Source organism: Oncorhynchus nerka, linkage group LG9b (genome assembly GCF_034236695.1).
Source record: "Oncorhynchus nerka isolate Pitt River linkage group LG9b, Oner_Uvic_2.0, whole genome shotgun sequence".
Taxonomy (NCBI): Eukaryota; Metazoa; Chordata; class Actinopteri; order Salmoniformes; family Salmonidae; genus Oncorhynchus; species Oncorhynchus nerka.
Genome location: NC_088424.1, coordinates 38,189,974 through 38,216,463, shown reverse-complemented (window position 1 = coordinate 38,216,463; position 26,490 = coordinate 38,189,974). Strand labels below are relative to the sequence as shown.

Genomic DNA, 26,490 nt, shown 5'->3' with positions numbered 1-26,490 from the left:
TGAGATTCTCTCTCTGTACCCCTCAATGCTCTGTCTCCTCCTTCCTGCTTCAGTCCTTCTGGTGGCTGGGTTTTTCCTTGGACTCCATGGCTAGCTCACCTCACCTCCCCCTAGAGTAGAGTTAGTCCATGTTTTCTCTGCTTTGGGATCAATGTTATTTACACGTGTGTGGTTTTGTGCATCTGTGCGTGCTCTTGTGTGTGTGTGGTATTATGCTCCGTGCACTCTCCTCGTCAGAGACTGACCTCTCCCCTCTCTCTGCAGGTGTGACCATGGCCTATGTGAACCCCAGTCTGTCAGTCCATAAGACCTCGTCCACAGTGGACGCCCGCCAGAGAGAGTACCTCCTGGACATGATTCCATCGCGCCCCATCTCCCAGACAGCTAACACATGGAAATAATAATCTCATTCATTACCATTATCAATAACCATTAGCTACTGTTGTCAATGCCAACAATACAGCCCCCCTCCCCCTCCCCCTGAGGACAGTTATGGAAACGCAGCCTCCAAACTTTTGAGGGGAAGCATTCTCAATAAAAAAAATGTCTTAGTGTTTTTGTTTCTCTTTCAAGTCTGTTGTTTCTCATGAGGCTCACCGATGTTTGATCAGTGTGCATAAAGAGCGATTTACACCGGAGCAAAACAAGAAATGCATAAAGGGCTTCCTTCCATATGTTTGTCAGCCATGATGTCTGAGTTTATGATGGCTTGAGAATGTTGCTTTTCTCTCAAGAACTTATGCTGGCCTTCTGCCGACTGCGTGTTGATGTCTTACCATGGAAACGATGGACAGCTCTTTACCTATTGGATGGAACTAGGAGCTGATTGGCCCTCTGTCATCTTAGACTCAGCGAATGGGATGCAGACAAACTGTTGGGGTGTGGTCAAGGTGAAATTACTTGGAACTGTTCATATTCAAGGGTACCCTAAAAAAGCTGAAAGACAAAAAAATATGATCTCCAATAAACATTCTCTTTAAGTTTAAAAGAACTGAGCAATGATGTTTTCAGTACATAACCTCAGTAGCAGTTCATTTGGAATTTGTTTGTATTTACAGTAAGTTATTGGATATGTTTGGGAACTGATGTATAAATGAAAAATTCCTGTCATGATGTTGGGGTTTTAACAACTGAACAATTTATACTAGCCTCATACACTTTTTAGAAAATAAAGTAAAACATTTTTCCTTCCCATGCATGTTCTTCATCTACAGATATGGTATCTTAATTTGATCACCCTGTTGCAGGAGAACTTTCTTGCAACACAGGACATTTTAAAACTGGCAGCGTATCTGAAATGTTAAAAAAGCTTCTAAAGTTTGTAATTTCAAGATTTTCCCTTACGAACATTGTATCAACCGTTACAAAAATATCCATTAATTATAATTCACATTTCCTGTTGCTGCAGGATTCTGTTCCTGCTGTAGGAGAATGGCTCAAATTAAGATCCTACATCTGTATTTGCAATTTGACAGAGCTGCTCCACATTCATGTTTGACATAAGCAAAACAAGTAGAGGATCTCTATATTTTTGTCTGAAGACTCTGCTTTGGTTTTCTATTATTCCATTCTGAGTTGTCCCTTCATATTTGTAATAACATGTCTGTAAAGAGAACCAATAGTATAATAGTCTGTCTTGAATTACATGCTAAATTGTTTCCATGGAAGACAAGATTCTAGAATCACAAGAGTCCTATCACAGGTGTGTTCTGATTACATCTGTTCTATATGTTTTACACTGATTGTCGATTTCTCTGAATCAGTGAATTGCTTTTTAGTTTTTTATAATTGATCAAAGTTTCCGTATGTTGGCTGAAAAAGTTAAGTAATCTAGAATCATTATACTTTTTGGAATTGGTCTGGAAAAAGTAATTGAATATGGATAATATTTCAATTGGTTTAATATGCTCAAACCTACTGTATCAATCAATGACACTTGTCATTTTACAGAATGTTCTCATCTGGGGATGAAAGTTAACCGATTGCAGGTATTGTCACATGCTCTGGGACATCTCAAGTTTGGGTTTCTGGTTGCCATATGTTGAAGCTGGGTTTGTTAAAGCAACTTATAGGGGAATTTTATAACAAATTTGAAATGTACAAAAGACTGAGGAGAGAATAAAAATGTCTAATATTGAAATCAGTCGTTAGTTGTTTTTGGTTGGCATCAGGACCAATAACTTGTATCCCAAACAGGCCTGTGGTGAGGTAACTGGATTTACAACAGTGCTCCTGTTAAAATAATAATAATCATGTCGCTTCTTCTCTTCCTCAACTACAGTCTCCTACTCCTTTTTCAGTTTTGTTTTGTACTTCTGTAAAAGTTCCATATGCTCTCTATGGTTTATAAATAATGAACATATGTGTTGTCAAAATTGTTTGAGATTATTTTCAGTGCTAGATCAGATGCCATCATTGAGAACTATGAAAAACAATACACACTGCAGGAACTGAAGTTGGCCCCAGAACCCCAACTCCAACACCGACCACCCTGTTTGTTATTTAGGGTAGCTTGGGCTGTTAACTGTCAAGCGTAACCCTCTCATCCCTTTATGCATAATACAAAAAGATGTTCCAATTTGTTTGGTTTCATTTTTTCCCAGCTACAGAAAGTAATAATAAAAAATAAACGTAATTTGAACCCTTTCATTTGGTCTGAATGAGTCATTAAATGATTGATTATGCCAATCATAGCATGATTTTTTTTTCCAGGACGTGATTTTCCACGCGGCAGTTTTGATCTGGTTCGGATGGGGGCGATAGAGTCCATTCAACGCAGTTTAGCTCCCGCTGCTGTCACGCTAGAAGCAGAACACCTTGTGACGTCACGCTCCAGTCTGTTTTGGAGAAGGGGTGGAAGATGGCGGCGTCCAAGGTGAAGCAGGACATGCCTCCTCCGGGGGGTTATGGTCCCGTTGATTATAAGAGAAATCTCCCCAAAAGGGGACTCTCTGGTTAGTAAATGAATTACATTTGTATTGCGTTGTTTAACAGTTCGGAGTAGATCGTTTTATAGTCAGGCCTGTCAAACAAGGGACGCTAGCTAACGTTAGCTAGCTAATGTCTTGCCAAGTTTAATAATTTGTGTGATATTGTAAAACAAAAAAAGAGTTGTTTCCCTGTTTGTTATCCCAGTGCTGTATTTTATTCACAAATTACAACTGAGGTAGCACCACAATTCAATTGCGTAAGTATATGGGTAGCACAGACAGGGTTTGGAGATGATCTTGATTAAATAAATTGCTGGCCGTGAATATTCTAATTTTCAGGGTATAGCATGCTCGCCATTGGAGTCGGTGTCATGTGTTTCGGTTATTGGAGACTCTTCAAATGGAACAGAGAGAGGAGGTAAACATTTCCGTAATGGAGTTAATGTCACTGGCATTGATTCATTGTAACAGTTCAGGTCATTGAGGTGGGGTTTATTGTTGGTCAATGACCTGCTGATCTTTTCTGATGGTGTGTTGTAGGCGGTTGCAGATTGAGGAACTGGAAGCAAGGATAGCTCTTCTGCCTTTGCTGCAAGCAGAGCAGGACCGGAGGTAAGATAAGCACCAACATTGACACACAATCAAATGCTACTTCAACCGGGTACAGGTAATTTACCAATTTTGGCCATGAATAATCAGTTGTTTTAGGAGCTCTGAATTTATTTCCCCAAAAGGCAACTACGGATGCTGCGGGAGAATCTGGAGGAGGAAGCAGTCGTAATGAAAGATGTCCCCGGCTGGAAGGTAAAGACTTGATTTGATTTGTGTCTAGACAGACAGATGTTTGTTTTATTTGTCAATTGTCATGAAGCTGCAGATGGTTGTTTTTCTAAATGTTCTAGAATAAGCACTTGAATGGAAGCAAATAACTCTCAGCAATGCTGCTTGATCTACAGTGATGAGGAATAATAAGCTCCTCCTTGTTTGTGTCTATTTAGGTGGGAGAGAATGTCTTCCACACAGACCGCTGGGTGGCCCCCCTCACAGAGGAGCTGTTTAACCTTAGACCCCGGGAAGAGCTTCTACACAAGCGCTTTGGCTTCCTGTGGTACGTGTAGTCGCCCCCAGTCCAACCGCGTCACTACAGTACTCCTCGGCTACTATACCAGTCACAGCCACTAACCTGTTGACCTGAGTCCACAACTCAACACAGCTTGTAAATGTTCTATATTAAAGTGATCTTTTCTGTACCTCATACTGGTTCTCTGTTTTATATCATTACTGAAGGCATATTACAGGTTAAACAGGATCTTGAATGCATTCTGTTCTATAGCCTACATATGGTTGTCATCAGGTTCAAGCAATTCTTTTTAGCTCAGAGGAAAATTAATTTGCATAACAATGATAGTCTATCCAACATGGAAGCACATTTTCAAAGCACAGACCCAGTCCTTCCTTAACAAGATGCAATAGAAAAGGAAAACATTGTGTCCTTCAGGCAATGTGTAAATTGCCTGAATTAACAAGGGGTTGTCTGTGCAGCCCCACATTCTTCCTTCCAGCTCACATGGACGGAGTGATTCTGTTGAGCGCTGCCAAACATTGGCTACTCTTCAGACTCCTTTAAGCCTTTTTGGGGAATTTCAACCAAAGAAACTTGTTTCCCGTTTTTAGCCTGCTATTCAGTGAGATTCAGTCATTGTTGTGTAAGGAGTATTAAAGTCTGGAAGTGTGAGTGTGTGTTGGGTAGACCACCCTGTGTGTTAAGCAGCTGCTCTTCATTGTGCTGGCACCTGTAATAACAGGAGGCCTGACTGGGCAGCGGCCAGTAGAGGCATGGACCATCCAAGCTTATTCAGGAGGGCACAATCATAACAGAATGCCCAGCCGCAAGATAGAACTGTGTTGTCTAGAACCGACTCTCGTGTGAAGTAGAATCTCTGATCTAAGGTCATTTGTGCATGTTATTATTTCCTTATGGTTAAGGTTGGGGCAGGATAAGATGATCCTAGATCTGTTCATGTTTCCCTAAATTTTGTCTCATTCAACAAAGAAAGTGGCCAGCACTGGTCACTGCACCCAGACTATGTTCAACATTCACACTGAAAGAATGAAACCTGTGACAGATGGAGAGAGTCTTTCCTTCAGTTATTTTCAGCCTCTCGCTGTTTCTAAATGACGTACCCCTGTCTTCTGTTGGAAACGCTGCTTCATTATGTGTAGATAAAGGAGTGAGAAGCATCAATGCTGTGATTTTATGTCCAGTTCATCAGTGGGGGCTCAAATTGGTAACTAAGTCCCTGCATCTGGCACACACCCCTCCCAGCTGCTTTGCTTTCCAGCTGTGTGTGTGTGTGTGTACCCCTTGCTTTAGTTGGAATGAGCTGTTGACTTTGAACCAATCAGATTCACCCACGGTAAGTCCTGGAAGGGCATTAACACTCAGACAGGATGTGTGCATCAATGTGAGTTTGGGAGACGAGAGACTAACAGAAGAAATAGCAAGGAAGAGAGCTAGACCAAAATAAATCCAATTTGCTCCAGAGTTACAATTTGCTCTCTCTCCGTCACACATTCTGAAGATGGACTACAGCTGTTCTAACCTAGAGACACTCAGAAAGCCTCTCCGCTACCTCAGGTGAGAATGAACACTGTCACACGCATGACTCTTTAAGGCATTGTTATCAATGGGTGGTTGTTTTTTCATGAGTAGTGTTTTAGGAAACTCAGCTACTTTGTCCCACAAAAAAGTCTTAATGAGTTTACCCAATTGTATGAATTGCTCTTAATTTCTCAAATACTTGCAACAGGAATTTGAAAAAATGTTTCCTATGTTAATATTCAATATTCCAGAAATTGTGACTGAGACAGGTGTTAGATTGATCGTGGTGGTATGTTATGAATAATCCCACTGTGTGACATTTTGGAGGATTATTGTGGCCCCATAGGGATTAGGAAAGGGATTGGGAGGTCTTTACCTGCTTTTAGATGTGCTCTTTTAAATCAGACCAATCTAATAAAAATGTAGTAAAATATCAACGCAACATGTAAAGTGTTGTTCCTATGTGTCATGATCTGAAATACAAGATCCCAGAAATTGTCCATATGCTCAAAGCTTCTCTCAAATGTTGTGCACAAATTTGTTTACATCCCTGTTAGTGAACATTTTCTCCTTCACCAAGACAATCCATCCACCTGACAGGTATGGCATATCAAGAAGCTGATTAAACAGCATGATCATTACACAGGTGCAGCTTGTGCTGGGGACAATAAAAGGCCACTCTAAAATGTGCAGTTTTGTCACATCACAATGCCATAAATGTCTCAAGTTGAGGGAGCGTGCAATGTCCACCCCAGCTGTTGCCAGCTAATGTAATTTTAATTTCTCTACCATAAACCACCTCCATCGTTTTAGAAAATTTGACAGTATGTCCAACCGGCCTCATAACCGCAGACCAGTGTAACCACGCCAGCCCACTCCACATCTAGTTTCTTCACCTGCGGGATCGTCTGAGACCAGCCACCTGGACCGCTGATGAAACTGTGGGTTTTCACAACCAAAGAATTTCTGCACAAACTGTCAGAAACCGTCACAAAGGAAGCTCATCTGCGTGCTCGTCGTCCTCACCAGGGTCTTGACCTGACTGCAGTTTGGCATTGTAACAGACTTCACCATTGAATCCCGGTTTCAACTGAACCGGGCAGATGGCAGACAAATGAAACTTTGCACCGAATACAACACATGCACACATGCACCGAATACAACACATGCACCGAATACAACACATGCACACATGTACCGAATACAACACATGCACACATGCACCGAATACAACACATGCACACATGTACCAAATACAACACATGCACACATGCACCGAATACAACACATGTACCGAATACAACACATGCTCACATGCACCGAATACAACACATGCACCGAATACAACACATGCACACATGCACCGAATACAACAGGTGTAGACCTTACTTACAAGCCATTAACCAACAATGCAGTTAAGAAAATACCTAAAAACAGTCATTAACAAATAATTAAAGTGCAGCAGTGAATAACAGCTTGTATGGCATTGTGTGGGAAAGTGGTTTGCTGACGTGGTGACAGTGGGGTTATGGTATGGGCAGGCATAAACTACAGACATTGAGCACAATTGTATTTTATCAATGGCAATTTGAATGCACAGAGATACCATGATCCTGAGGCACATTGTTGTGCCATTCATCCGCCGCCATCACCTCATGTTTCAGCATGATAATGAACGGCCCCATGTCGCAATGATCTGTACACAATTCTTTGAAGCTGAAAATGTCCCAATTCTTCCATGGCCTGCATATTCACCAGACATGTCACCCATTGAGCATGTTTGAGATGATCTGGATCGAAGTGTATGACATCGTGTTCCAGTTCCCGCCAATATCCAGCAACTTCGCCCAGCCATTGTCGAGTGGGACAACATTCAACAGCCTGATCAACTCTTATGCAAAGGAAATGTGTCGCCCTGCATGAGGCAAATGGTGGAGACACCAGATACTGACTGGTTTTCTGATCCACACCCTACCTTTTTTTTTATATAAGGTATCTGTGATCAACAGATGCATATCTGTATTTCCAGTCATGTGAAATCCATAGATTAGGGCCGAATGAATTTATTTCAATTGACTGATTTCCTTATATGAACTCAGTAAAATATTTGAAATTGTTGCATGTTGCGTTTTATATTTTTGTTCAGTATAGTATTTACAATGGGTTTTTTTTCCACAGAATACCTCATCCTCCAAACCCCTAAAATAGCAAGTTTAGTGCAACATCCGAGACAAGGGAAATAAAAGACGAAGAAACCTTTAGAGGAACCAGTTGCAGCAATCCAGCCCCCCATGCCCCATTTTCTACTCCCCCTTGTTTCCCCTACCCACCACCGGCTTCCAATCTGAGGCAAAGAGGCAGTGCTAGATACCCCCCAGAATCACTCATTCATTATGGATATATATACTGTTAACAGAGCTGTGTATTAGAGCAGGATTCACTGAAAGTTCAGCTCCTTGCTTCCTGATCTCATACGGGGTGGCCATTGATTAGACAGCAGTGATATAATACCCCCCACTCAGAGTTTAACCTCTTTCAGGACACTTAAGTGTTCTCTCTCTGTTTCTCCCTCCCTCCCTCCCTCAGTAATGAGGAGGCTGCGGCCTTGGAGGCAGAGTTGTTGGGAGAGTATCGCTTTGGACCGCAGCAACTGATGGAGATCTGGGGCCATGCCTGTGCCATCGCTATCACCAAGGCATGTGTTCTCTTTTTCTTCCTTTAAGGGTGGTTTTGAGTTAGGCAATTGAATTACATGATATACAACTTATTTCCCTGTGTGCAGGCCTTCCCCCTGAGTTCCCTCAAGAGGCATCCTACAGTGTTGGTGATCTGTGGTCCCAGTCAGAATGGCTGTATTGGTCTGGCCTGCGCTCGCCACTTACGCATGTTTGTGGGTAACCTGCCAGTGAAGTGAATTTGTTTTTCTGAACTAACTAAAGGGCACTTCTTTGACACTCAGTCCCTCTTCCCCTCCATCTATCTCTGTGCCAGGACTATATGCCCACAGTGTACTACCCCAAGCGCTCTACTCTGGCCCTGCACCGAGACTTTACAGTACAGTGTGAGAAAACGGACATCCCTTTCCTCTCATTTCTTCCCGCAGAGGTAAGGGAACTACTACGAGCTAACCAAGGTTCATTTGTATTGTGTGGCCGTCAGACCACCATGCCATGATTTTGCAAAAAGAAACAAGACTCTCTAAAATGTGGAATGTTCACACGGGTTGTGTGTGAATGGTGCTCGCTCCCGAGTGGCTCACTACATCCTCAGTGCTAGAGGCATCACTACAGACCCTGGTTCAATTCCAGGCTGTATCACAGTGGTCTAAGGCACTGCATCTCAGTGCTAGAGGTGTCACTACAGACCCTGGTTCGATTCCAGACTGTATCACAACTGGCCGTGATTGGGAGTCCCATAGGGCGGCGCACAATTGGCCCAGTGTTGTCCGGGTTAGGTCTTGGCCGGAGTAGGCCGTCCTTGTAAATAAGAATTTGTTCTTAACCGACTTGCCTTGTTAAATAAAGATAGACAAATAAATGCCATTCTACTGGTTAGTGGACTGACTGACGTGTTTGTCTTGTCCTACAGGTGCAGCTGATAAACGATGCGTATAACCTGGTGGTGGATGCCATCCTGGGGCCGGAGACAGAGCCGTCTGATATCAGTGAGCCCTACAGCAGCATCCTGCTCACCCTCAGACACATCCGTATCCCCATCGCCAGTGTGGACATCCCCTCAGGTAACCAAACCTACACACACCTGTCTGACAACATCTACCTGCAGGGTTACCAGGGGCTAAAAAGCTATCCAAGTGTACTGTTATTTGTTAGGGTTGGTCTGATACCATGGACTTGTCTGATGATGGCACTCTTTTACGCTGCTGCTACTCTCTGTTTATCTCATTTGCATAGTCACTTTAACTATACATTCATGTGCATAGTACCTCAATTGGCCCGACCAACCAGTGCTCCCGCACAGTGGCTAACCGGGCTATCTGCATTGTGTCCCACCACCCGCCAACCCCTCTGTTACGCTACTGTTACTCTGTTTATCATATATGCATAGTCACTTTAACGATACCTACATGTACATACTACCTCAATAAGCCTGACTAACAGGTGTCTGTATGTAGCCTTGCTACTCTTAGTTTCAAATGTCTTTTTACTGTTGTTTTATTTCTTTACTTACCTACACACACACACACTTTTTTCTCTGCACTATTGGTTAGGGGCTCGTAAGTAAGCATTTCACTGTAAGGTTGTATTCGGCGCATGTGACAAATAAGCTTTGATTTGATGTCTTATTTTACTGCCAGTATCAGATAAACTCAGACGTCATATGATAATGTTGGATAAACTAATTGATTTCAGGGTGGGACGAGGCCAACGTTGACTGTATAAACCCGACAGTGCTCATCTCCCTCATGGCACCAAAGAAGTGTGCTGTCGGTTTCAGTGGGACACATTACCTGGTGGGACGCATCCTGCCCTATGACATCCAGAGGAAGTATGAGCTCAATGCACCAGAATACCATGGCACAGACTGTCTGGTTGAGCTAGGGTAAACAAACAGATGCTCTGTTTTTCCAAGGGTTTCATCAAATATTTAGAAGTGTAGACCTTCCTTCATCCTTGAGGTTTTCTAATGAGTAAATATTATTGCTTTTCACCAAACATTTCACATCAGATCAAGGGATGAAGGAAGGATGCCTTATTTGTAATGAGGATATTTAGCAGATATCTCTTTCTTAGTGTAACAAGGAAATAGAGCTTTCTTTATATTCATAATCTCAGAAAACCGCTCAGATTCACCAGCTTGGTTCTAAACCGTGAGGAAGTTTGCAAAAGCTGTATAAAATATGATGTAACGTTTGCCAAAATAAACACGAGCTGTTAATAATTGATCTATGTTCATGTTTTGGTTTAGTGAAGAAAATAGTTGTTGAACATAAATGAAACAAAAGTATGTGTAATGTGGTATCTACACTGGGAGACTGCTCTCTGACACTATGTACCATCTCTTGTTGTTGTGCAAGGCACTTAACCCCCACAAAGTAGAACACTTGTTAGGCAACTGTATCAACCCTCAGTCTGGAGAGCCACTGTGTGTGTAGGATTTTGACCCAGCCTTGCTCAACCAGTTTATCTAGGTCCAGTTGAGCAGCTCATTTCTAAAATGTGGTTTGTTGAGGGGGACTGGAATAAAAGCCTGCACACTCAGTAGCTCTCCTGAAGGATGGTTGACCACCCTTGATGTAAAACATTGCAATAGTACAACCAAATAAGTTGTATGCTTTTTGAAATAATTCACTCATTTAATATAGCAAAGATCAAATGGCTATGGTAGGCTACAAATATTTTTATTCAGCTGAAGCCAGCCCATAAATGTACCTTTTCTAGTTTAGTCATATTTACTTTAGCTACCTTAGAAGTGTTTACTTTGCATGCTGCTTAGCATCTATTGAGTTGCAATGTCCCATACATTGGATGCCCAAATCAACTGGAACTATCTACAAAACAAGGTAAGGCACATAATCCTAAAGAAATATCCATATTTTCCCTAAAATTACTGATCGCAAATAACAAATTATTATTTTGATTCTAGTTCCAATTCAACGTGATTGACCCGAATCCCAACTAATACAATGCGAAGTGAATCGTTCGTTTCGTCGAAAATAAGTGTTAAATGAATCGTTAAAAATTAAACCAGCTTTGTATGGCCTTTGTATCGCGCGTATCTGTGGAAAGTTTGGGAGACGACGAAAACATTAACACATGCGAATAATAGTTAAACCGTTAAGTAGAGGCTACGTTTTTAATTGTTAGTCTGTTCCTAGTTAATCTGTTCTCTATCATATTTAATAGGCTAGGCCTGCCTACCTGCTACTGTAATGTGGGACCAAGTCACTATTATTCAAGTCGCAAGGTCCTAGTCCCAAGGACAATATGTCAAGGCTTGAGTCAAGTTCAAGTCATGCATTCTAAGAGCAAGTTAAGTCAAGTAAAAAATAAAAATGTATACATGCAATGACTTGTTCAACTACAAATCTTTGTATATTAATTGAGGCTACCAGACAGCCCTTTTCATAGGGACCTTGTAGCAGTCATAAGGGCATGAAATCGGCAGAAGGCCAGGCAGGTGGACGTGCTCAGTGTAGATGTATATACATGTCTTGGTGATCCAATGGTGAAAGTGCCATATCATACAAAATATACAAGTAGATTTACCAAATATACACAGGCAACAGCCTCAGTATCAGGCTTTGACCTGTCCTACCTGAACAGACACAGGTAGAGGGCAAGACTGTACAGCCTCCCCTTGAGAAACCAAATGGACTCTGTCTGACAGGAGCTCCAACAGGTAGGCTGCATAATATAAGCACTTGGAACACAGAACCATACAATTACCCAATTAGCAAATACAACCAATAAACTGGTTCTACAATATAAATGGCAATTTCTACATCCATTGTTACATTTGTCTTAATCAGACCGAATGATATTTCAACATAATGCATACATGGAAGGCTATGTGGAGTGCAGGCCACATAGCCTATTTATATGCGCTCCTATCACACACAACTAAAATGACAGATACATGGGACACAAACACACGGAACTCTGACATAACCCGTGAAATATGAACAAGGAAACCATACATTGAATTAAATAAAAATAAAATCTATACCTGTTTGGTTCTAATTATCAGAGTAAGTACTCGGACACTATGAAAGCGTAAACCAAGTGTATTCTTCGGAAAGGATTGAACAGCTGAACAGACAAAAACATTTTCACCCAAGCACTGATATTTAACCCTTTCTCCTATGTCAAGTCTCCTCCTACACATCTGAACAGCCAATGCATGTCTGATAAACCTTAGTGATATCTGTTCTTCCTCACTTCATCTGACCTGACCTCGACCCAAAGTGCTGACTCCTCCCCAACTCACGGCTGTCATGGTGACTGGTACCAGACTGTCTCTCCTCTCCTCCCAGAGGATCCCTCCCATAGGATCTTTGATGGCTAACAATAACCCATCCTGACATAATGTAAACATTATACATTACCCTCTCTCCCTCACTGACATGAATAAGTATATTTCAGTACCCAACATACCTAATGAGTCTTACGAACTTTCATGTGCACTATAAACATTGCACCCACTCAGAGCAGGGTAACAAATGGTTGGCTAAATGGAAATGTATATGTAGGCCTATCAAACATGGAACAGAAATGCCTACTTGTTGCAATAAACGGTACGGGATGGAATGATGAAATGCTAGCAATTATTGTAGTATTAGATGGAATATAGATTTACCATATAGGGCCTATGCATTTAAACGTGTGAAAGCAACAGCCAACATTTCAACAAGAGAAAAAAAAGCACCCTCCACTGGAAGGAGTTTGGAGAGAGCATGTGAAGAGCTGGAGAGAGCATGTGAAGAGCTGGAGAGAGCATGTGAAGAGCTGGAGAGAGCATGTGAAGAGCTGGAGAGAGCATGTGAAGAGCTGGAGAGAGCATGTGAAGAGCTGGCTGTGAAGAGCTGGAGAGCATGTGAAGAGCTGGAGAGAGCATGTGAAGAGCTGGAGAGAGCATGTGAAGAGCTGGAGAGAGCATGTGAAGAGCTGGAGAGAGCATGTGAAGAGCTGGAGAGAGCATGTGAAGAGCTGGAGAGAGCATGTGAAGAGCTGGAGAGAGCATGTGAAGAGCTGGAGAGAGCATGTGAAGAGCTGGAGAGAGCATGTGAAGAGCTGGAGAGAGCATGTGAAGAGCTGGAGAGAGCATGTGAAGAGCTGGAGAGAGCATGTGAAGAGCTGGAGAGAGCATGTGAAGAGCTGGAGAGAGCATGTGAAGAGCTGGAGAGAGCATGTGAAGAGCTGGAGAGAGCATGTGAAGAGCTGGAGAGAGCATGTGAAGAGCCACACCTATGGTGCGTCATTGCCACAGTAATAATAAGATAAGTAAATTATCTGTGTTCAAATCAAAGTTTATTTGTCACGTGCGCTGAATACAACAGGTAGACTTTACAATGAAATGCTTACTTACAGGCTCTATCCAATAGTGCAAAAAAGGTATTAGGTGAACAATGGGTAAGTAAAGAAATAAAAACAACACTAAAAAGACAGTGAATAATAACAGTAGCGAGGCTATATACAGTAGCGAGGCTACATACAGACATTGGTTAGTCGGGCTGATTGAGGTAGTATGAACATGTAGATATGGTTAAAGTGACTGCATATTTATTTTTATTTTTTTTACCTTTATTTAACTAGGCAAGTCAGTTAAGATCAAATTCTTATTTTCAATGACGGCCTAGGAACAGTGTGTTAACTGCCTGTTCAGGGCCAGAACGACAGATTTGCAAAGCCTTTCGGTTACTAGTCCAACGCTCTAACCACTAGGGTGCATATATGATGGACAGAGAGTAGCAGTAGCGTAAAGGAGGGGTTGGTGGGTGGTGGGACACAATGCAGATAGCCCGGTTAGCCAATGTGCGGGAGCACTGGTTGGTCGGGCCAATTGAGGTAGTATGTACATGAATGTGTAGTTAAAGTGACTATGCATATATGATAAACAAAGAGTAGCAGCAGCGTAAAAGAGGGGTTGGGGGGACACACAATACAAATAGTCCAGGTAACCATTTGATTACCTGTTCAGGAGTCTTATGGCTTGGGGGTAAAAACTTTGGCACTCCGGTACCGCTTGCCTTGCGGTAATAGAGAGAACAGTCCATGACTGGGGTGGCTGGGGTCTTTGACGATGTTTAGGGCCTTCCTCTGATGCCGGCTGGTGTAGAGGTCCTGGATGGCAGGAAGCTTAGCCCCAGTGATGTACTGGGCCTTCCTCTGATGCCGGCTGGTGTAGAGGTCCTGGATGGCAGGAAGCTTGGCCCCAGTGATGTACTGGGCCTTCCTCTGATGCCGGCTGGTGTAGAGGTCCTGGATGGCAAGAAGCTTAGCCCCAGTGATGTACTGGGCCTTCCTCTGATGCCGGCTGGTGTAGAGGTCCTGGATGGCAGGAAGCTTAGCCCCAGTGATGTACTGGGCCTTCCTCTGATGCCGGCTGGTGTAGAGGTCCTGGATGGCAGGAAGCTTAGCCCCAGTGATGTTTAGGGCCTTCCTCTGATGCCGGCTGGTGTAGAGGTCCTGGATGGCAGGAAGCTTGGCCCCAGTGATGTACTGGGCCTTCCTCTGATGCCGGCTGGTGTAGAGGTCCTGGATGGCAGGAAGCTTGGCCCCAGTGATGTACTGGGCCTTCCTCTGATGCCGGCTGGTGTAGAGGTCCTGGATGGCAGGAAGCTTAGCCCCAGTGATGTACTGGGCCTTCCTCTGATGCCGGCTGGTGTAGAGGTCCTGGATGGCAGGAAGCTTGGCCCCAGTGATGTACTGGGCCGTACGCATTACCCTCTGTAGTGCCTTGCGGTCGGAGGCAGAGCAGTTGACATACCAGGCAGTGATGCAACCATGTGAACAGTAGGTAAGTAAAGAAATAAAAACAACACTAAAAAGACAGTGAATAATAACAGTAGCGAGGCTATAAAAGTAGCGAGGCTACATTCAGACATTGGTTAGTCAAGCTGATCGAGGTAGTATGTACATGTAGATATGGTTAAAGTGACTGCATATTTATTTTTAACCTTTATTTAACTAGGCAAGTCAGTTAAGAACAAATTCTTATTTTCAATGACGGCCTAGGAACAGTGGGTTAACTGCCTGTTCAGGGCCGGAACGACAGATTTGTACCTTGTCAGCTAGGGGATTTGAACTTGCAACCTTTTGGTTATGCTCTAGATGTTACAGCTGTAGAACCTTTTGAGGACCCATGCCAAATCTTTTTACTTTCCTGAGGGGGAATAGGCTTTGTCGTGCCCTCTTCACGACTGTCTTCGTGTGTTTGGACCATTCTAGTTTGTTGGTGATGTGGACACCAAGGAACTTGAAGCTCTCAACCTGCTCCACTACAGCCCTGTTGATGAGAATTGGGGCGTGCTCAGTCCTCCTTTTCCTATAGTCCACAATCATCTCCTTAGTCTTGGTTACGTTGAGGGATAGGTTGTTATTCTTGCACCCCCCGACCAGGTCTCTGACCTCCACCCTATAGGCTGTCTCGTCATTGTCGGTGATCATATTGATAAGTCACCTTGTCCAAGAGAGATACAGTGCATTCGAAAAGTATTCCCTACCCCTTTACCGTTTCCACATTTTGTTATGTTACAGCCTTATTCTAATATTGAGCTGGCCGCCCGGCCAAACTGAGCAATCGGGGGAGAAGGGCCTTCGTCGGGCTGTTGACCAAGAGCCCGATCACTTTGACAGAGCTCCAGAGTTCCTTTGTGGAGATGGGAGAACCTTCCAGAAGGACAACCATCTCTGCAGCACTCCACCAATCAGGCCTTTAAGGTAGAGTGGCCAGACAGAAGCCACTCCTCAGTAAAAGGCACACGACGAAACAAGATTCTCTGGTCTGATGAAACCAAGTTTGAACTCTTTGGCCTGAATGCCAAGCGTCACGTCTGGAGGACACCAAACACCATCCATATGGTGAAGCATGGTGGTGATGAATGGAGAAAAGTACAGAGATCATTGATGAAAACCTGCTCCAGAGCGCTCAGGACCTCAGACTGGGGCGAAGGTTCACTTTCCAAAAGGACAACAACTCTAAGCACACAGCCAAGACAACGCAGGAGTGGCTTTGGGACGTTCTTTGAATGTCCTTGAGTGTCCCAGTCAGAGGCCGGACTTGTACCCGATCAAACATCTCTGGAGAGGCCTCCCGGGTGGCGCAGTGGTTAAGGGCGCTGTACTGCAGCGCCAGCTGTGCCATCAGAGACTCTGGGTTCGCGCCCAGGCTCTGTCGTAACCGGCCGCGACCGGGAGTTCCATGGGGCGACGCACAATTGGCCTAGCGTCGTCCGGGTTAGGGAGGGCTTGGTCGGTAGGGATGTCCTTGTCTCATCGCGCACCAGCGACTCCTGTGGCGAGTCGGGCTCAGTGCGCGCTAACCAAGGTTGCCAGGTGCACGGTGTTTCCTCCGACACATTGGTGCGGCTGGCTTCCGGGTTGGATGCGCGCTGTGTTAAGAAGCAGTGCGGCTAGGTTGGGTTGTGTATCGGAGGACGCATGACTTCCAACCTTCGTCTCTCCCGAGCCCGTACGGGAGTTGTAGCGATGAGACAAGATAGTAGCTACGAAAACAATTGGACACCACGAAATTGGGGAGAAAAAGGGGTAAAAATTCCAACCCCCAAAAAAAACATCTCTGGAGAGAGACCTGAAAATAGCTGTGTAGCAACGCCTCCCATCCAACCTGACAGAGCTTGAGAGGATCTGCAGAGAAGAATGGGAGAAACTCCCCAAAGCAGGTGTTTACTTATGTAAATATATTTCTAAAAACCTGTTTTTGCTTTGTCATGGTGGGGTATTGTGTGTAGATTGATGAGGGGAGTCAAATACTTTCAGAATGCACTGTATACACGTTTATCAAAACACACCAGGGTAAGCCGACACGAAACAGCCCTTATGGTTTGGCTAGGTGCTAGCCGAACTGTAGCATGCTGACGTCTTAACCGAACTTGGCTAGCCGAACCCTACGAGTGTGCTTACACACTATTGATCTTGGCTGATATGTGGATTTATTGGTTGATAGGTGCATTTTTTAAACATTTTAAGCAATTACATTAACAGGTATTAATTTCCATTACTTTTCAGATTTGTATCATTTTCCAAAACCTTTCCAGGCCTGGAAAACACCTGGATAAAATTCCATGACTTTCCCAGCATTTTCATGACTGTATGAACCCGACACCACCTAAACTCAGCAAAAAAATAAACGTCCCCTTTTCAGGACCCTGTCTTTCAAAGATAATTCATGAAAATCCAAATAACTTCACAGATCTTCATTGTAAAGGGTTTAAACACTGTTTTCCATGCATGTCCAATAAACCATAAACAATTAATAAACATGCACATTTGGAACAGTTAAGATACCAACAGCTTACAGACGTAGGCAATTAAGATCAGTTATGAAAGCTTTGGACACTAACGAGGCCTTTCTACCAACTCTGAAAAACACCAAAAGAAAGATGCCTAGGGTCATCGCTCATCTGCGTGAACAAGCCTTACAGGCTAACCACACTGCTCCCGTCGCAAAATAAATGTAGAAATCTGTTATTCAGTTATTGCACTCATTGCCAACGAGCGTCTGCGTTGCCAAGGGCAAGAAGTCCTTTCTATTTATGACGCAGATCGTGCTGCAAGTCCTGCCTCTCCCATCTCCTCATTGGTTTATAGACGCAGGTACTCACGTGCCATCTCCTCATTGGTTATACCCACGTGGGTGACTGAAAGACGAACGCGGTCAGTGGCGGTTATGCACCTAATTTATGAAAGTTGCCAATCGCAATGTAAAGTCAAGAGAAGACAAAGCCTGGAAAAAGAGAGATGACTAGAAACGATTTGGTTGACCGTTTTATGTGTGGATTAATTGGCAGAGTAGAGGACCTTGTGCATTTCAGGTAAAATAACAACTCAATGTTAATATCCCAGGACAAATTAGCTAGAAACTAGCTAAATTGCCGTAAATGTTGAATGCTTTTCGACCTGTTCCCAAATGAAATGTAATTGGCTCAGTTTGTTTTGATATTATAACCTGCGTGTCGTGATCGCGTTTGGTGTAGGGGAACAAAATACATTCATGCACGATGGCGCACGCGCACAGCCAGTTTGGGTTCCGTGTTAGGCATGCTGCAAGGAGGCATGAGGACTGCAGATGTGGCCAGGGCAATAAATTGCAATGTCCCTACTGTGAAACTGTGAGCTACAGGGAGACAGGAAGGACAGCTGATCATCCTCGCAGTTGCTGACCATGTGTTACAACACCTGCACAGGATTGGTACCTCCGAACATCACACCTGCAGGACAGGTACAGGATGGCAACAACTGCCCGAGTTACACCAGGAACGCATAATCCCTCCATCAGTGCTCAGACTGTCCGCAACAGGCTGAGAGGCTGGACTGAGGGCTTGTAGGCCTGTTGTAAGGCAGGTCCTCACCAGCAAAGTCACCTATGGGCACAAACCCAACATTGCTGGACCAGACAGGACTGGCAAAAAGTGCTCACTAATGAGTTGAGGTTCTCTCTCACCAGGGGTGATGGTCAGATTCGCGTTTATCGTCGAAGGAATGAGCATTACACCGAGGCCTGTACTCTGGAGCGGGATCGATTTGGAGGTGGCGGGTCCGTCGTGGTCTGGGGCGGTGTCACAGCATCATCGGACTGAGCTTGTCATTGCAGGCAATCTCAACGCTGTTCTTTACAGGGAAGGCATCCTCCTCCCTCATGTGGTACCCTTCCTGTAGGCTGATCCTGACATGACCCTCCAGCATAACACCACCAGCCATACTGCTCATTCTGTGAGTGATTTCCTGCAAGACAGGAATGTCAATGTTCTGCCATGGCCAGTGAAGAACCTGGATCTCAATCCCATCGGAGTGTGAGGGCTATTCCCCCCAGAAACGCCTGGGAACTTGCAGGTGCCTTGAGCGGGTAACATCTCACAGCAAGAATTGACAAATCTAGTGCAGTCCACAAGGAGACGCACCACAGTATTAATGCAGCTGGTGGCCACACCAGATACTGACAGTTAATTTAGATTTTGACACCCCCTCCTTCTTTAGGGACACATTATTCAATTTCTGTTAGTCACATGTCTGTGGAACTTGTTCAGTTTATGTCTCAGTTGTTGAATCTTATGTTCATACAAATATTTACACGTTAAGTTTACTGAAAATAAACAGTTGACAATGAGGACATTACTTTTTTTGCTGAGTTTATAGCCTTAAAACATGGGATTGGTTACAGTCTATGACTTCATTGAAGTTCACACTATATCTTATTAACAGTAACAGTTAAGAGCATAGTGCCAGTAACCAAAAGGTCGTTGGCTCAAATCCCTGAGCCAACATTAAAAATCTGCCCGAGCAAGGCACTTCACCATAATTGCGCCTGTAAGTCACTCTGGATAAGAGCGTCTGCTAAATCACTAAATGTACATAGAGACACAACTAACTAGACATAACTAAATTCCACAATACCTCTTTCGCCATCTGGCTTGGATTCTCTGTCGACACGGCGCCCCGCCGCACCACCACGACTGGTCTGCCGACGAATACTCCATCCGCTGTGCCTTCATCCGGCCTCCGTCGGAGCATACGCTCCTACTAGCCCAGGGCTACTAACTTTAAACGCTGTGTCGCTAGCATAGTGGCGGCTCCCCTGTTCAGTCTACTGCTGCCCACTGGACACTATGATCACTTGGCTACATAGCTGATGCCTACTGGACTGTCCATTAATCACAGTACTCCATTCTGTTTATATATTTTTTATCTGTCGGCCCCAGCCGCGAACTCAGGCTGTGTGTAGTTAATCTGACCCTCTCTGCCTAGTCATCACCATTTTACCTGCTGTTGTGTTAGCTGATTAGCTGTTGTTTTAGCTAACTCTCCCAATCAACACCTGCAATTACTTTATGTCTCACTGTATGTCCCTCTCAAAATGTCAATATGCTTTGTATACTGTTCAGGTTAGTTATCATTGTTTTAGTTTACAATGGACCCCCTAGTTCCACTCTTCATACCTCCTTTGTCCTACCTCCCACACATGCGGTGACCTCACCCATTACAACCAGCATGTCCAGAGACACATCTCTTGTTATCACCCAGTGCCTGGGCTTACCTCCGCTGTTCCTGCACCCCACCATACCAGTCTGTGCATTATGCCCTGAATATATTCTACCACGCCCAGAAATCTGCTCATTTTATTCTTTGTCCCCAACACTCTAGGCGACCAGTTTTGATAGCCTTTGGCCGCGCCCTCATCCTACTCCTCCTCTGTTCCGCGGGTGATGTGGAGGTAAACCCAGGGCCTGCATGTCCCCAGGCACCCTCATTTGTTGACTTCTGTAAACGAAAAAGCCTTGGTTTCATGCATGTCAACATCAGAAGCCTCCTCCCAAAAATTGAGATTTCCATACCCAACTATAACATTTTCCATCAAGTTAGAACTGCCAAAGGGGGAGGAGTTGCAGTCTACTGCAGATGACCTGGAAAGTATGACATTACTTTGCAGGCTCATACCCAAACAGTTCGAACTTCTAATTTTAAAAATTAATCTCTCCAGAAATAAGTCTCTCACTGTTGCCACCTGCTACCGACCCCCTTAGCTCCCAGCTGTACCCTGGACACCATTTGTAAATTGATCGGCCCCCATCTAGCTTCAGTTTGTTCCGTTAGGTGACCTAAACTGGGATATGCTTAACACCCCGGCAGCCCTACAATCTAAGCTAGATGCCCTCAATCTCACACAAATCAAGGAACCCACCAGGTACAACCCTAAATATGTAAACAAGGGCACCCTCATAAACATTATCCTGACCAACTGGCCCTCCAAATACACCTGTCTTCAATCAGGATCTCAGCGATCATTGCCTGTATCCGCAGTCAAACGACCACCCCTCAGTTTTATTTCCCCTCACCAACTTTGAACATCTGCTATCTGAGCAGCTAACCGATCACTGCAGCTGTACGGAGTCCATCGGTAAATAGCCCACCCAATTTAGCTACCTCATCCCCATAGTATTTATTTACTTTTCTGGCCTTTTGCACACCAGTACCTACCTGCACATGACCATCTGATAATTTATCACTCGTGTTAATTTGCTAAAATTGTAATTATTCACCTACCTCATGCCTTTTGCACACAATGTAGTCTCCTTTTTTCCCCTGTGCTATTGATTTGTTCGTTTACTCCATGTGTAACTGTTGTCTGTTCACACTGCTATGCTTTCTTGGCCAGGTGGCAGTTGTAAATGAGAACTTGTTCTCAACTAGCCTACCTGGTTAAATAAAACAAAATCAGTTTAATTACTAATTATTGGAAGAGGTGAAACTATTGACTACATCCATCTAGAGCTATGAACAAACACAAGGAGTGTATCATTTCATTTTTTTTTAATAACATGTTAGTATGGTGTCCCATAGACAGATCACCCTACCTAAAGCGGTTTCCCCAAAGAGATGCAGCTTGTAGGATCTCTATACATAATGCTTAGATGGGAAAATACTTTTTCCCAAAACTCCTGGGAACCAGTGACTGCATTGAAGACACCACTCGGCCAATGCAGAGTACTGGGTTGATGTGTTCACACCACCTCGACACTGGACCTAAGACCAAGGAATGAAAGAACTAGTCAATATGGCATAAATCATGCATTTTCAGAGCATTTGAAATGGCAGCTTAACAGATACGCAAAACTGTACAAAAGACAAACCTGGAAGACTGCTGCAGAAGATTCCAGTTTATCACCATCTGACATACTGGAGAGTTCAGTCTCCAAAAAGTTAACTCACCCTAAAAGAGAAGACAGTCATGACATTAGAACAGAATCTCACAAAGACAACAGGACTTGGCATGCAACAGCTTAACTTGTTCAACTACCCAGACATTATACACAATGCTTAGAACCACGCTATAAAAATAAAGAGCAGGAAACAAAAACACAGATCAGTGGGTTGTACATCAAGAGGGGCAATTGAGGTGATCACAATTGAGTTTGACTGAAATACATAAGACATGACGGAAGAGTAGTCGTACGGAGGCCAGGTTGTCATTTCGCTAAGGCACATTTCAAGAGGGGGCTTAAGCATCGTGTGTTGCAAAATGGCCAGGGGACGTTTGACTGCAGTCTCTGCAGCAGGGGGACAATGGCTAAAACATTGCTGGAAATAAAAATGACTAAAGGATGTGAGCAAAAGGAGTTTACCTCACGTGAACTGGCCTATTGATTGTCCACAAATGAACTAGGCAAGAGAGCAGCTTTCACTTCTGATGAGCACTGGTTGGTAGGAGCAACACGTCATTCGCCAAGGACTTGTAGACATTTTCTGTAGCTGAGCAATGAAGCATTAACAGGACCCACCCACCCCCATGAGTAGGCCACACTAGTCATGTCAAGATCATACAATATTCCTCTAGGCAAATAAACTACCCATTTATTTACCAAACCACTAGTGCCCAGTGGCATCAAGTACTCAAACTAAACTGTTAAGTGAAACTATAGTCAAAGCGTTTTGACTACCAGTACCCCACTAACCATTAGAAGGTAAACCCCACACTTCAGCCTCAGAGGAAAAATATACCAACAGAAGTTATTTAAAATACTGGAACCATGGCACTTCCTGTGAAATGCAGTATAAAGGTATTCCCAGTTTTGGGATGTATATGTTTGAAGTGACGTCTCTGTAGTACCAGAGAAGTTAAAAATCACAGAAGGGACACATTTAAATGCTATGAAGATACACGAACTGGCAAAATGCTAACTTCCCCATAAGTACGTTCAAGGCACACGTATTTTCAACAAATCGTTTTAATGGGCTCCATGAAGCCAAAATTGACAAAAAAAATTATCTTCAATGTTGATGATACAAAGAACAGAAAGTACAAAATCGTTCCCAGGTGGAATATTGGGGAAGAGTAGTAACAGTATGAATTGTTTTTTGTTGTTCTCTTTAAGTTAAGTCCATTATAACAAGCACATTTAAAATGCAGGCTTCTGAGCAGAGCAAAACACCGTGGGCAGACTGTAGCCCACTGCAATTTGCAACTTCATGAACAGCCGGCCACTTCAGGCGTGCAGTGTCACCAGCCTTAAAAGGAATTCACTCTTTTTGGAAACTTAACACAGGACCGTCGGCTATATCAAGAACCTCAATGGTATGGGTGAAGGCATTGCTGCCTAGCAACACAAGGAATGCATTCATAAAATCCAAAAAGCACTTCCCGGCCAGTTTTCAAAAGCATCTAAGTGGAATATTTTTTTTAACTGTTTTAAAACTTGGCAGGAGGTAGGTCGGACATTGTCGTTTAAAACAAAAACAGGAAGTTAACAAGCCCCATTGATATCCCCAATATTAATATTTAGGATTCAAATGGTGATGTCAGACAGTGCTGGCTAGGAACAGGGCGTAGAAAGTAACTGAGGCTGTTATTCACAAACAGCCATGTGAAGCAATATTTGAGTTCACTAAATTTGCAGCACCAACAAGTCAGACATTATGCTTTATCAATTGAAATGCCATAAGAGCAAATAGAGATGCATCCTTTAGAGAACATCTCCAACTGGAACTTCTATTAAACATGGTTTGTAAATGAATGGCCGAAACCCAATGGCTAAATTTAAAGACGCTCGAGCTACTTAAACACAGAATAGGACTACAAAAAATCATCAGGTCAACACGTGGACAAATTTCTTGAGAGGAGCGCATCTTTTTAAATACAGCCAGCCAAGGGATGATCTTGAATCGGGGGGCAGATTTTTACTCGTGAGCAGCTGAGGACAAGAAGTGGGCACACAGACACTGAGTTTAGGAAACAAGTTCACGAACATTTGAGTTTGACACATCCAACATGGTTACCCACTAAACAGTCGCAAATAGCTGAAACAACTAGTGTGGAAGGTCTGTATAAACAGTGCTGGGTGTAAGATGAAGCAAATATGATCCCAGCAAATTGAATGAGTTCTGTCTGAGTACAAGGGAGGGAAGGAACGGCGCATTGAACTAGATGGCATTCTACACTAGTCAGAGGAATAGATTTGATCCCAGAACCCTGAGGAAGTGTCCTAGGCCTATTGATGCAAGCACATCATTATGTAAGTACACATAACTCATACATACCATAACTGTCGTAGCTGTCTCTGTAGGATCCCCCAGAGCGATCCCCGTAGCCTCCCTGGCCCCTAACATTGGAGGAGAAAAAAAATATATATAGGTAAGGTCGCTGTCCGATATAAAAGATGCAAGAGGGGAATTTCTACAAACAATTTGAGCATCTCTTAATTGGCAGTCGGACGTGTCGCCTCACCTATTGTCCCTGTATCCTCCGCCACCGGAAGAGTATCCTCCGCCACCGCCACTCCTGTATCCACCACCACCACCACTTCCATAGCTCCGGTCTCCGCCACCACCGCCATAGCTCCGGTCTCCACCACCACCGCCATAGCTCCTCTCACCATATCCCCTGTCACCACCACCATATCCTCCACCACCTGGGAACAAACAAGCACAGGCCGTTCAAAAACCAACTCATATTGAAAGCAAAACACACTGAAATGTTGACTACGGCCAAGAGGGAGGGCAGGACAAACGCTAATGGAGGATGGGGAGCACACCATTTTGCAGATTGTCTGCCCATACCTCGCGAGTAAACTCGCCCACCTCTTCCTCTCCCCCCTCCATATCCACCTCCACCGCCATATCCACCACCGCCTCCTCTGGACCCTCTGAATCCACCACCTCCGCCTCCAGAACGACCACCACCCTTGCCTGCCTCGTCCACACGAATTGTTCTGCCGTCAACTGACTGCAAGAGAGAAAGGGGTTAACCATTGTAGTTCATAATCATTTGTTTTGTGTATGGGTTTAACACATTGACATTTGTCTGGGTGGTCCGTCATTGTTTATAGCGTTCCATTTGTGGTAGGGCTAGATCGTCAAACAGGTGCGCTATAATAATTATACATGCAAAAACGAGGTAAATAAGCTTCCTTAGAAAATGATCGACATATCTACCTTCCCGTTCATGCCATCCAATGCATCCTTCGCATCCTCGGCATTATCGTACTTTACGAAGCCGAATCCACGAGATCTTCCCGTTTCTTTGTCCCTGATGACATCAACTGAGCGAGACCAAAACATCAATTAACCGGAAGTTCACAATTTCTGAAAATATATTTATTAGCCAACCATCGCGCAAATAAAATTATTTTAGGACGCACCTTTTGCTATGTTTCCATACTTAGCGAAAGCTTCAGCCAGAGATTCTTCTGTTGTGTCGAAGCTCAGGCCACCGACGAAAAGTTTTCCTTCGTCGGACATGTTTCTTTGTCTGCAAGGGAAAAAGCCCGGGTCAAATACAATCCCATTAGGTGTCGTTACCTGGCCATTTCCATTCATATCAAACGTTACATAACGTACTCCCGATTCCTACATGAGTTGTAAATCTAGCTAGGTCACATCTAGGGTAGTTAACAAATTATCTGACGCACATTGCGCACAACATAATTAGCTCCGTTAGCGCTAGGCCAACCTGTCAATAATCGGAATTCAGGCTAATACAACATTTTTGAACGTTATTTAACCTGCTATGGTGGAAAACAAATTAAGCGTAAACCGTACGCGCGGATTAGCCGTCTGGCTAAATGAGTCTTAAATTATTTTTTTTAAAACAGGCCAAGAAGGGAGCGCCATTTTACACCACGTTGTTGGCCTGCTTCGCCACCTGGTGCTAAGCTAAAGGCGGAGACGCAGCCATCTTTACAATGAAGTTGATAGCTAACGTAAGGTGAAACGAGGAATGAAAATAGAAAAATAAAAAAGGGTTAAACATCCGTGTATTTAATTTATGTTAACTAGCTAGTTCTCGCAGAAAAACTCAAAAATCAGCTTAAGTGAACTGGCGAAATACAGGTCGAAAATTAACGTTAACGAGTACTTTCGCTAGCTAAAGCGGTTTCGAACCACGTTTATTCAACAATAACACAATTTCTGTAATTTACACAATAATTATTTAGAATACCTAAAGACGATAAAAATAACGATAAATTAGGCAATCAGCTAAATACACCAGCCACAAAATATACAAAAACGTACCTTTTACGGACAGAACGAGAAGAGCTGGTGTTTAGAGAGGCACGTCGTCACAAAATAAATGGAAGCGCACTCTGTCTGTGACGACTGTTAGCGAAGTATTTAAATGACTTTGCGGGGGGGGGCGTGATCTTGTCTTATTTGAATATGGGCACATCTTTTTCGCGGTAACCTTTCATTGACAATTTCATACGAATTGATACAATTATAACAGCTATGCAATAATATATGAGTTTGCTATTTGAGTTTGTAAACT

At 43.7% G+C, this 26,490-nt stretch overlaps 5 protein-coding genes across 14 annotated transcripts in view; 3 read left to right on the top strand and 2 right to left on the bottom strand.

Moving 5' to 3' along the window:
• Window positions 1–2,646, top strand: part of LOC115116376 (transcriptional repressor p66 alpha-like) — a 32,908-nt gene extending 30,262 nt beyond the window's left edge. For all 6 annotated transcript variants that reach the window (XM_029644871.2, XM_029644869.2, XM_029644868.2 and 3 more), the window contains exon 11: window positions 265–2,646. In XM_029644871.2, coding sequence (XP_029500731.1) covers window positions 265–401 — 137 coding nt within the window. In that variant the 3' untranslated portion in view covers window positions 402–2,646. The remainder of the gene's footprint in view (window positions 1–264) is intronic.
• A 179-nt stretch (window positions 2,647–2,825) lies between these two features.
• Window positions 2,826–4,185, top strand: LOC115116375 (NADH dehydrogenase [ubiquinone] 1 alpha subcomplex subunit 13-like). Its single transcript, XM_029644865.2, has 5 exons — window positions 2,826–2,954; window positions 3,270–3,348; window positions 3,471–3,542; window positions 3,665–3,734; window positions 3,929–4,185. Exons 1-5 carry the CDS (start codon window positions 2,861–2,863, stop codon window positions 4,046–4,048), a joined length of 435 nt encoding a protein of 144 aa, XP_029500725.1. The 5' UTR covers window positions 2,826–2,860; the 3' UTR covers window positions 4,049–4,185.
• Window positions 4,186–5,354: 1,169 nt separating this feature from the next.
• Window positions 5,355–10,435, top strand: LOC115116374 (yjeF N-terminal domain-containing 3-like). The gene is made up of 6 exons (XM_029644864.2): window positions 5,355–5,568; window positions 8,119–8,227; window positions 8,315–8,422; window positions 8,524–8,637; window positions 9,121–9,271; window positions 9,903–10,435. The coding sequence occupies exons 1-6, from the start codon at window positions 5,513–5,515 to the stop codon at window positions 10,094–10,096; spliced, it is 732 nt and encodes a 243-aa protein (XP_029500724.1). The 5' UTR covers window positions 5,355–5,512; the 3' UTR covers window positions 10,097–10,435.
• Window positions 10,436–13,498: 3,063 nt separating this feature from the next.
• On the bottom strand, window positions 13,499–21,733 carry LOC135565742 (uncharacterized). The gene is made up of 2 exons (XM_065013664.1): window positions 19,626–21,733; window positions 13,499–14,948 (listed from the first exon to the last, which is right to left on the bottom strand). The coding sequence occupies exons 1-2, from the start codon at window positions 19,740–19,742 to the stop codon at window positions 14,196–14,198; spliced, it is 870 nt and encodes a 289-aa protein (XP_064869736.1). The 5' UTR covers window positions 19,743–21,733; the 3' UTR covers window positions 13,499–14,195.
• Window positions 21,734–21,859: 126 nt separating this feature from the next.
• LOC115116373 (uncharacterized) lies at window positions 21,860–26,327 on the bottom strand. 5 transcript variants are annotated; one of them, XM_065013665.1, is made up of 7 exons: window positions 26,238–26,327; window positions 25,364–25,473; window positions 25,158–25,264; window positions 24,783–24,948; window positions 24,451–24,634; window positions 24,264–24,325; window positions 21,860–21,939 (listed from the first exon to the last, which is right to left on the bottom strand). In XM_065013665.1, exons 2-7 carry the CDS (start codon window positions 25,461–25,463, stop codon window positions 21,935–21,937), a joined length of 624 nt encoding a protein of 207 aa, XP_064869737.1. In that variant the 5' UTR covers window positions 25,464–25,473; window positions 26,238–26,327; the 3' UTR covers window positions 21,860–21,934. The 5 variants fall into 5 exon arrangements, 4 of the variants coding, with proteins under 4 accessions (XP_064869737.1, XP_029500721.1, XP_029500722.1 ...); XM_029644861.2 differs by lacking the exon at window positions 21,860–21,939 and adding an exon at window positions 22,937–23,917; XM_029644862.2 differs by lacking the exon at window positions 21,860–21,939 and adding an exon at window positions 22,937–23,917 and having other exon boundaries at window positions 24,804–24,948.
• Between the last annotated feature and the right edge of the window lie 163 nt (window positions 26,328–26,490).

Coding starts and splice junctions, on each gene's coding strand:
- LOC115116374 (XM_029644864.2), top strand. CDS start 5,513: ATGGACTACAGCTGTTCTAACCTAGAGACACTCAGAAAGCCTCTCCGC. Junction 8,228..8,314: donor GTGCCATCGCTATCACCAAG/GCATGTGTTCTC, acceptor CCCTGTGTGCAG/GCCTTCCCCCTGAGTTCCCT. Junction 9,272..9,902: donor CAGTGTGGACATCCCCTCAG/GTAACCAAACCT, acceptor AATTGATTTCAG/GGTGGGACGAGGCCAACGTT.
- LOC115116375 (XM_029644865.2), top strand. CDS start 2,861: ATGGCGGCGTCCAAGGTGAAGCAGGACATGCCTCCTCCGGGGGGTTAT. Junction 2,955..3,269: donor CCCCAAAAGGGGACTCTCTG/GTTAGTAAATGA, acceptor TCTAATTTTCAG/GGTATAGCATGCTCGCCATT. Junction 3,349..3,470: donor AAATGGAACAGAGAGAGGAG/GTAAACATTTCC, acceptor GGTGTGTTGTAG/GCGGTTGCAGATTGAGGAAC.
- LOC135565742 (XM_065013664.1), bottom strand. CDS start 19,742: ATGCTCCGACGGAGGCCGGATGAAGGCACAGCGGATGGAGTATTCGTC. Junction 14,949..19,625: donor CAAGCCAGATGGCGAAAGAG/GTATTGTGGAAT, acceptor TCCGACCGCAAG/GCACTACAGAGGGTAATGCG.
- LOC115116373 (XM_029644861.2), bottom strand. CDS start 25,463: ATGTCCGACGAAGGAAAACTTTTCGTCGGTGGCCTGAGCTTCGACACA. Junction 24,949..25,157: donor TGGATGGCATGAACGGGAAG/GTAGATATGTCG, acceptor TCTCTCTTGCAG/TCAGTTGACGGCAGAACAAT. Junction 24,635..24,782: donor TGGGCGAGTTTACTCGCGAG/GTATGGGCAGAC, acceptor GTTTGTTCCCAG/GTGGTGGAGGATATGGTGGT.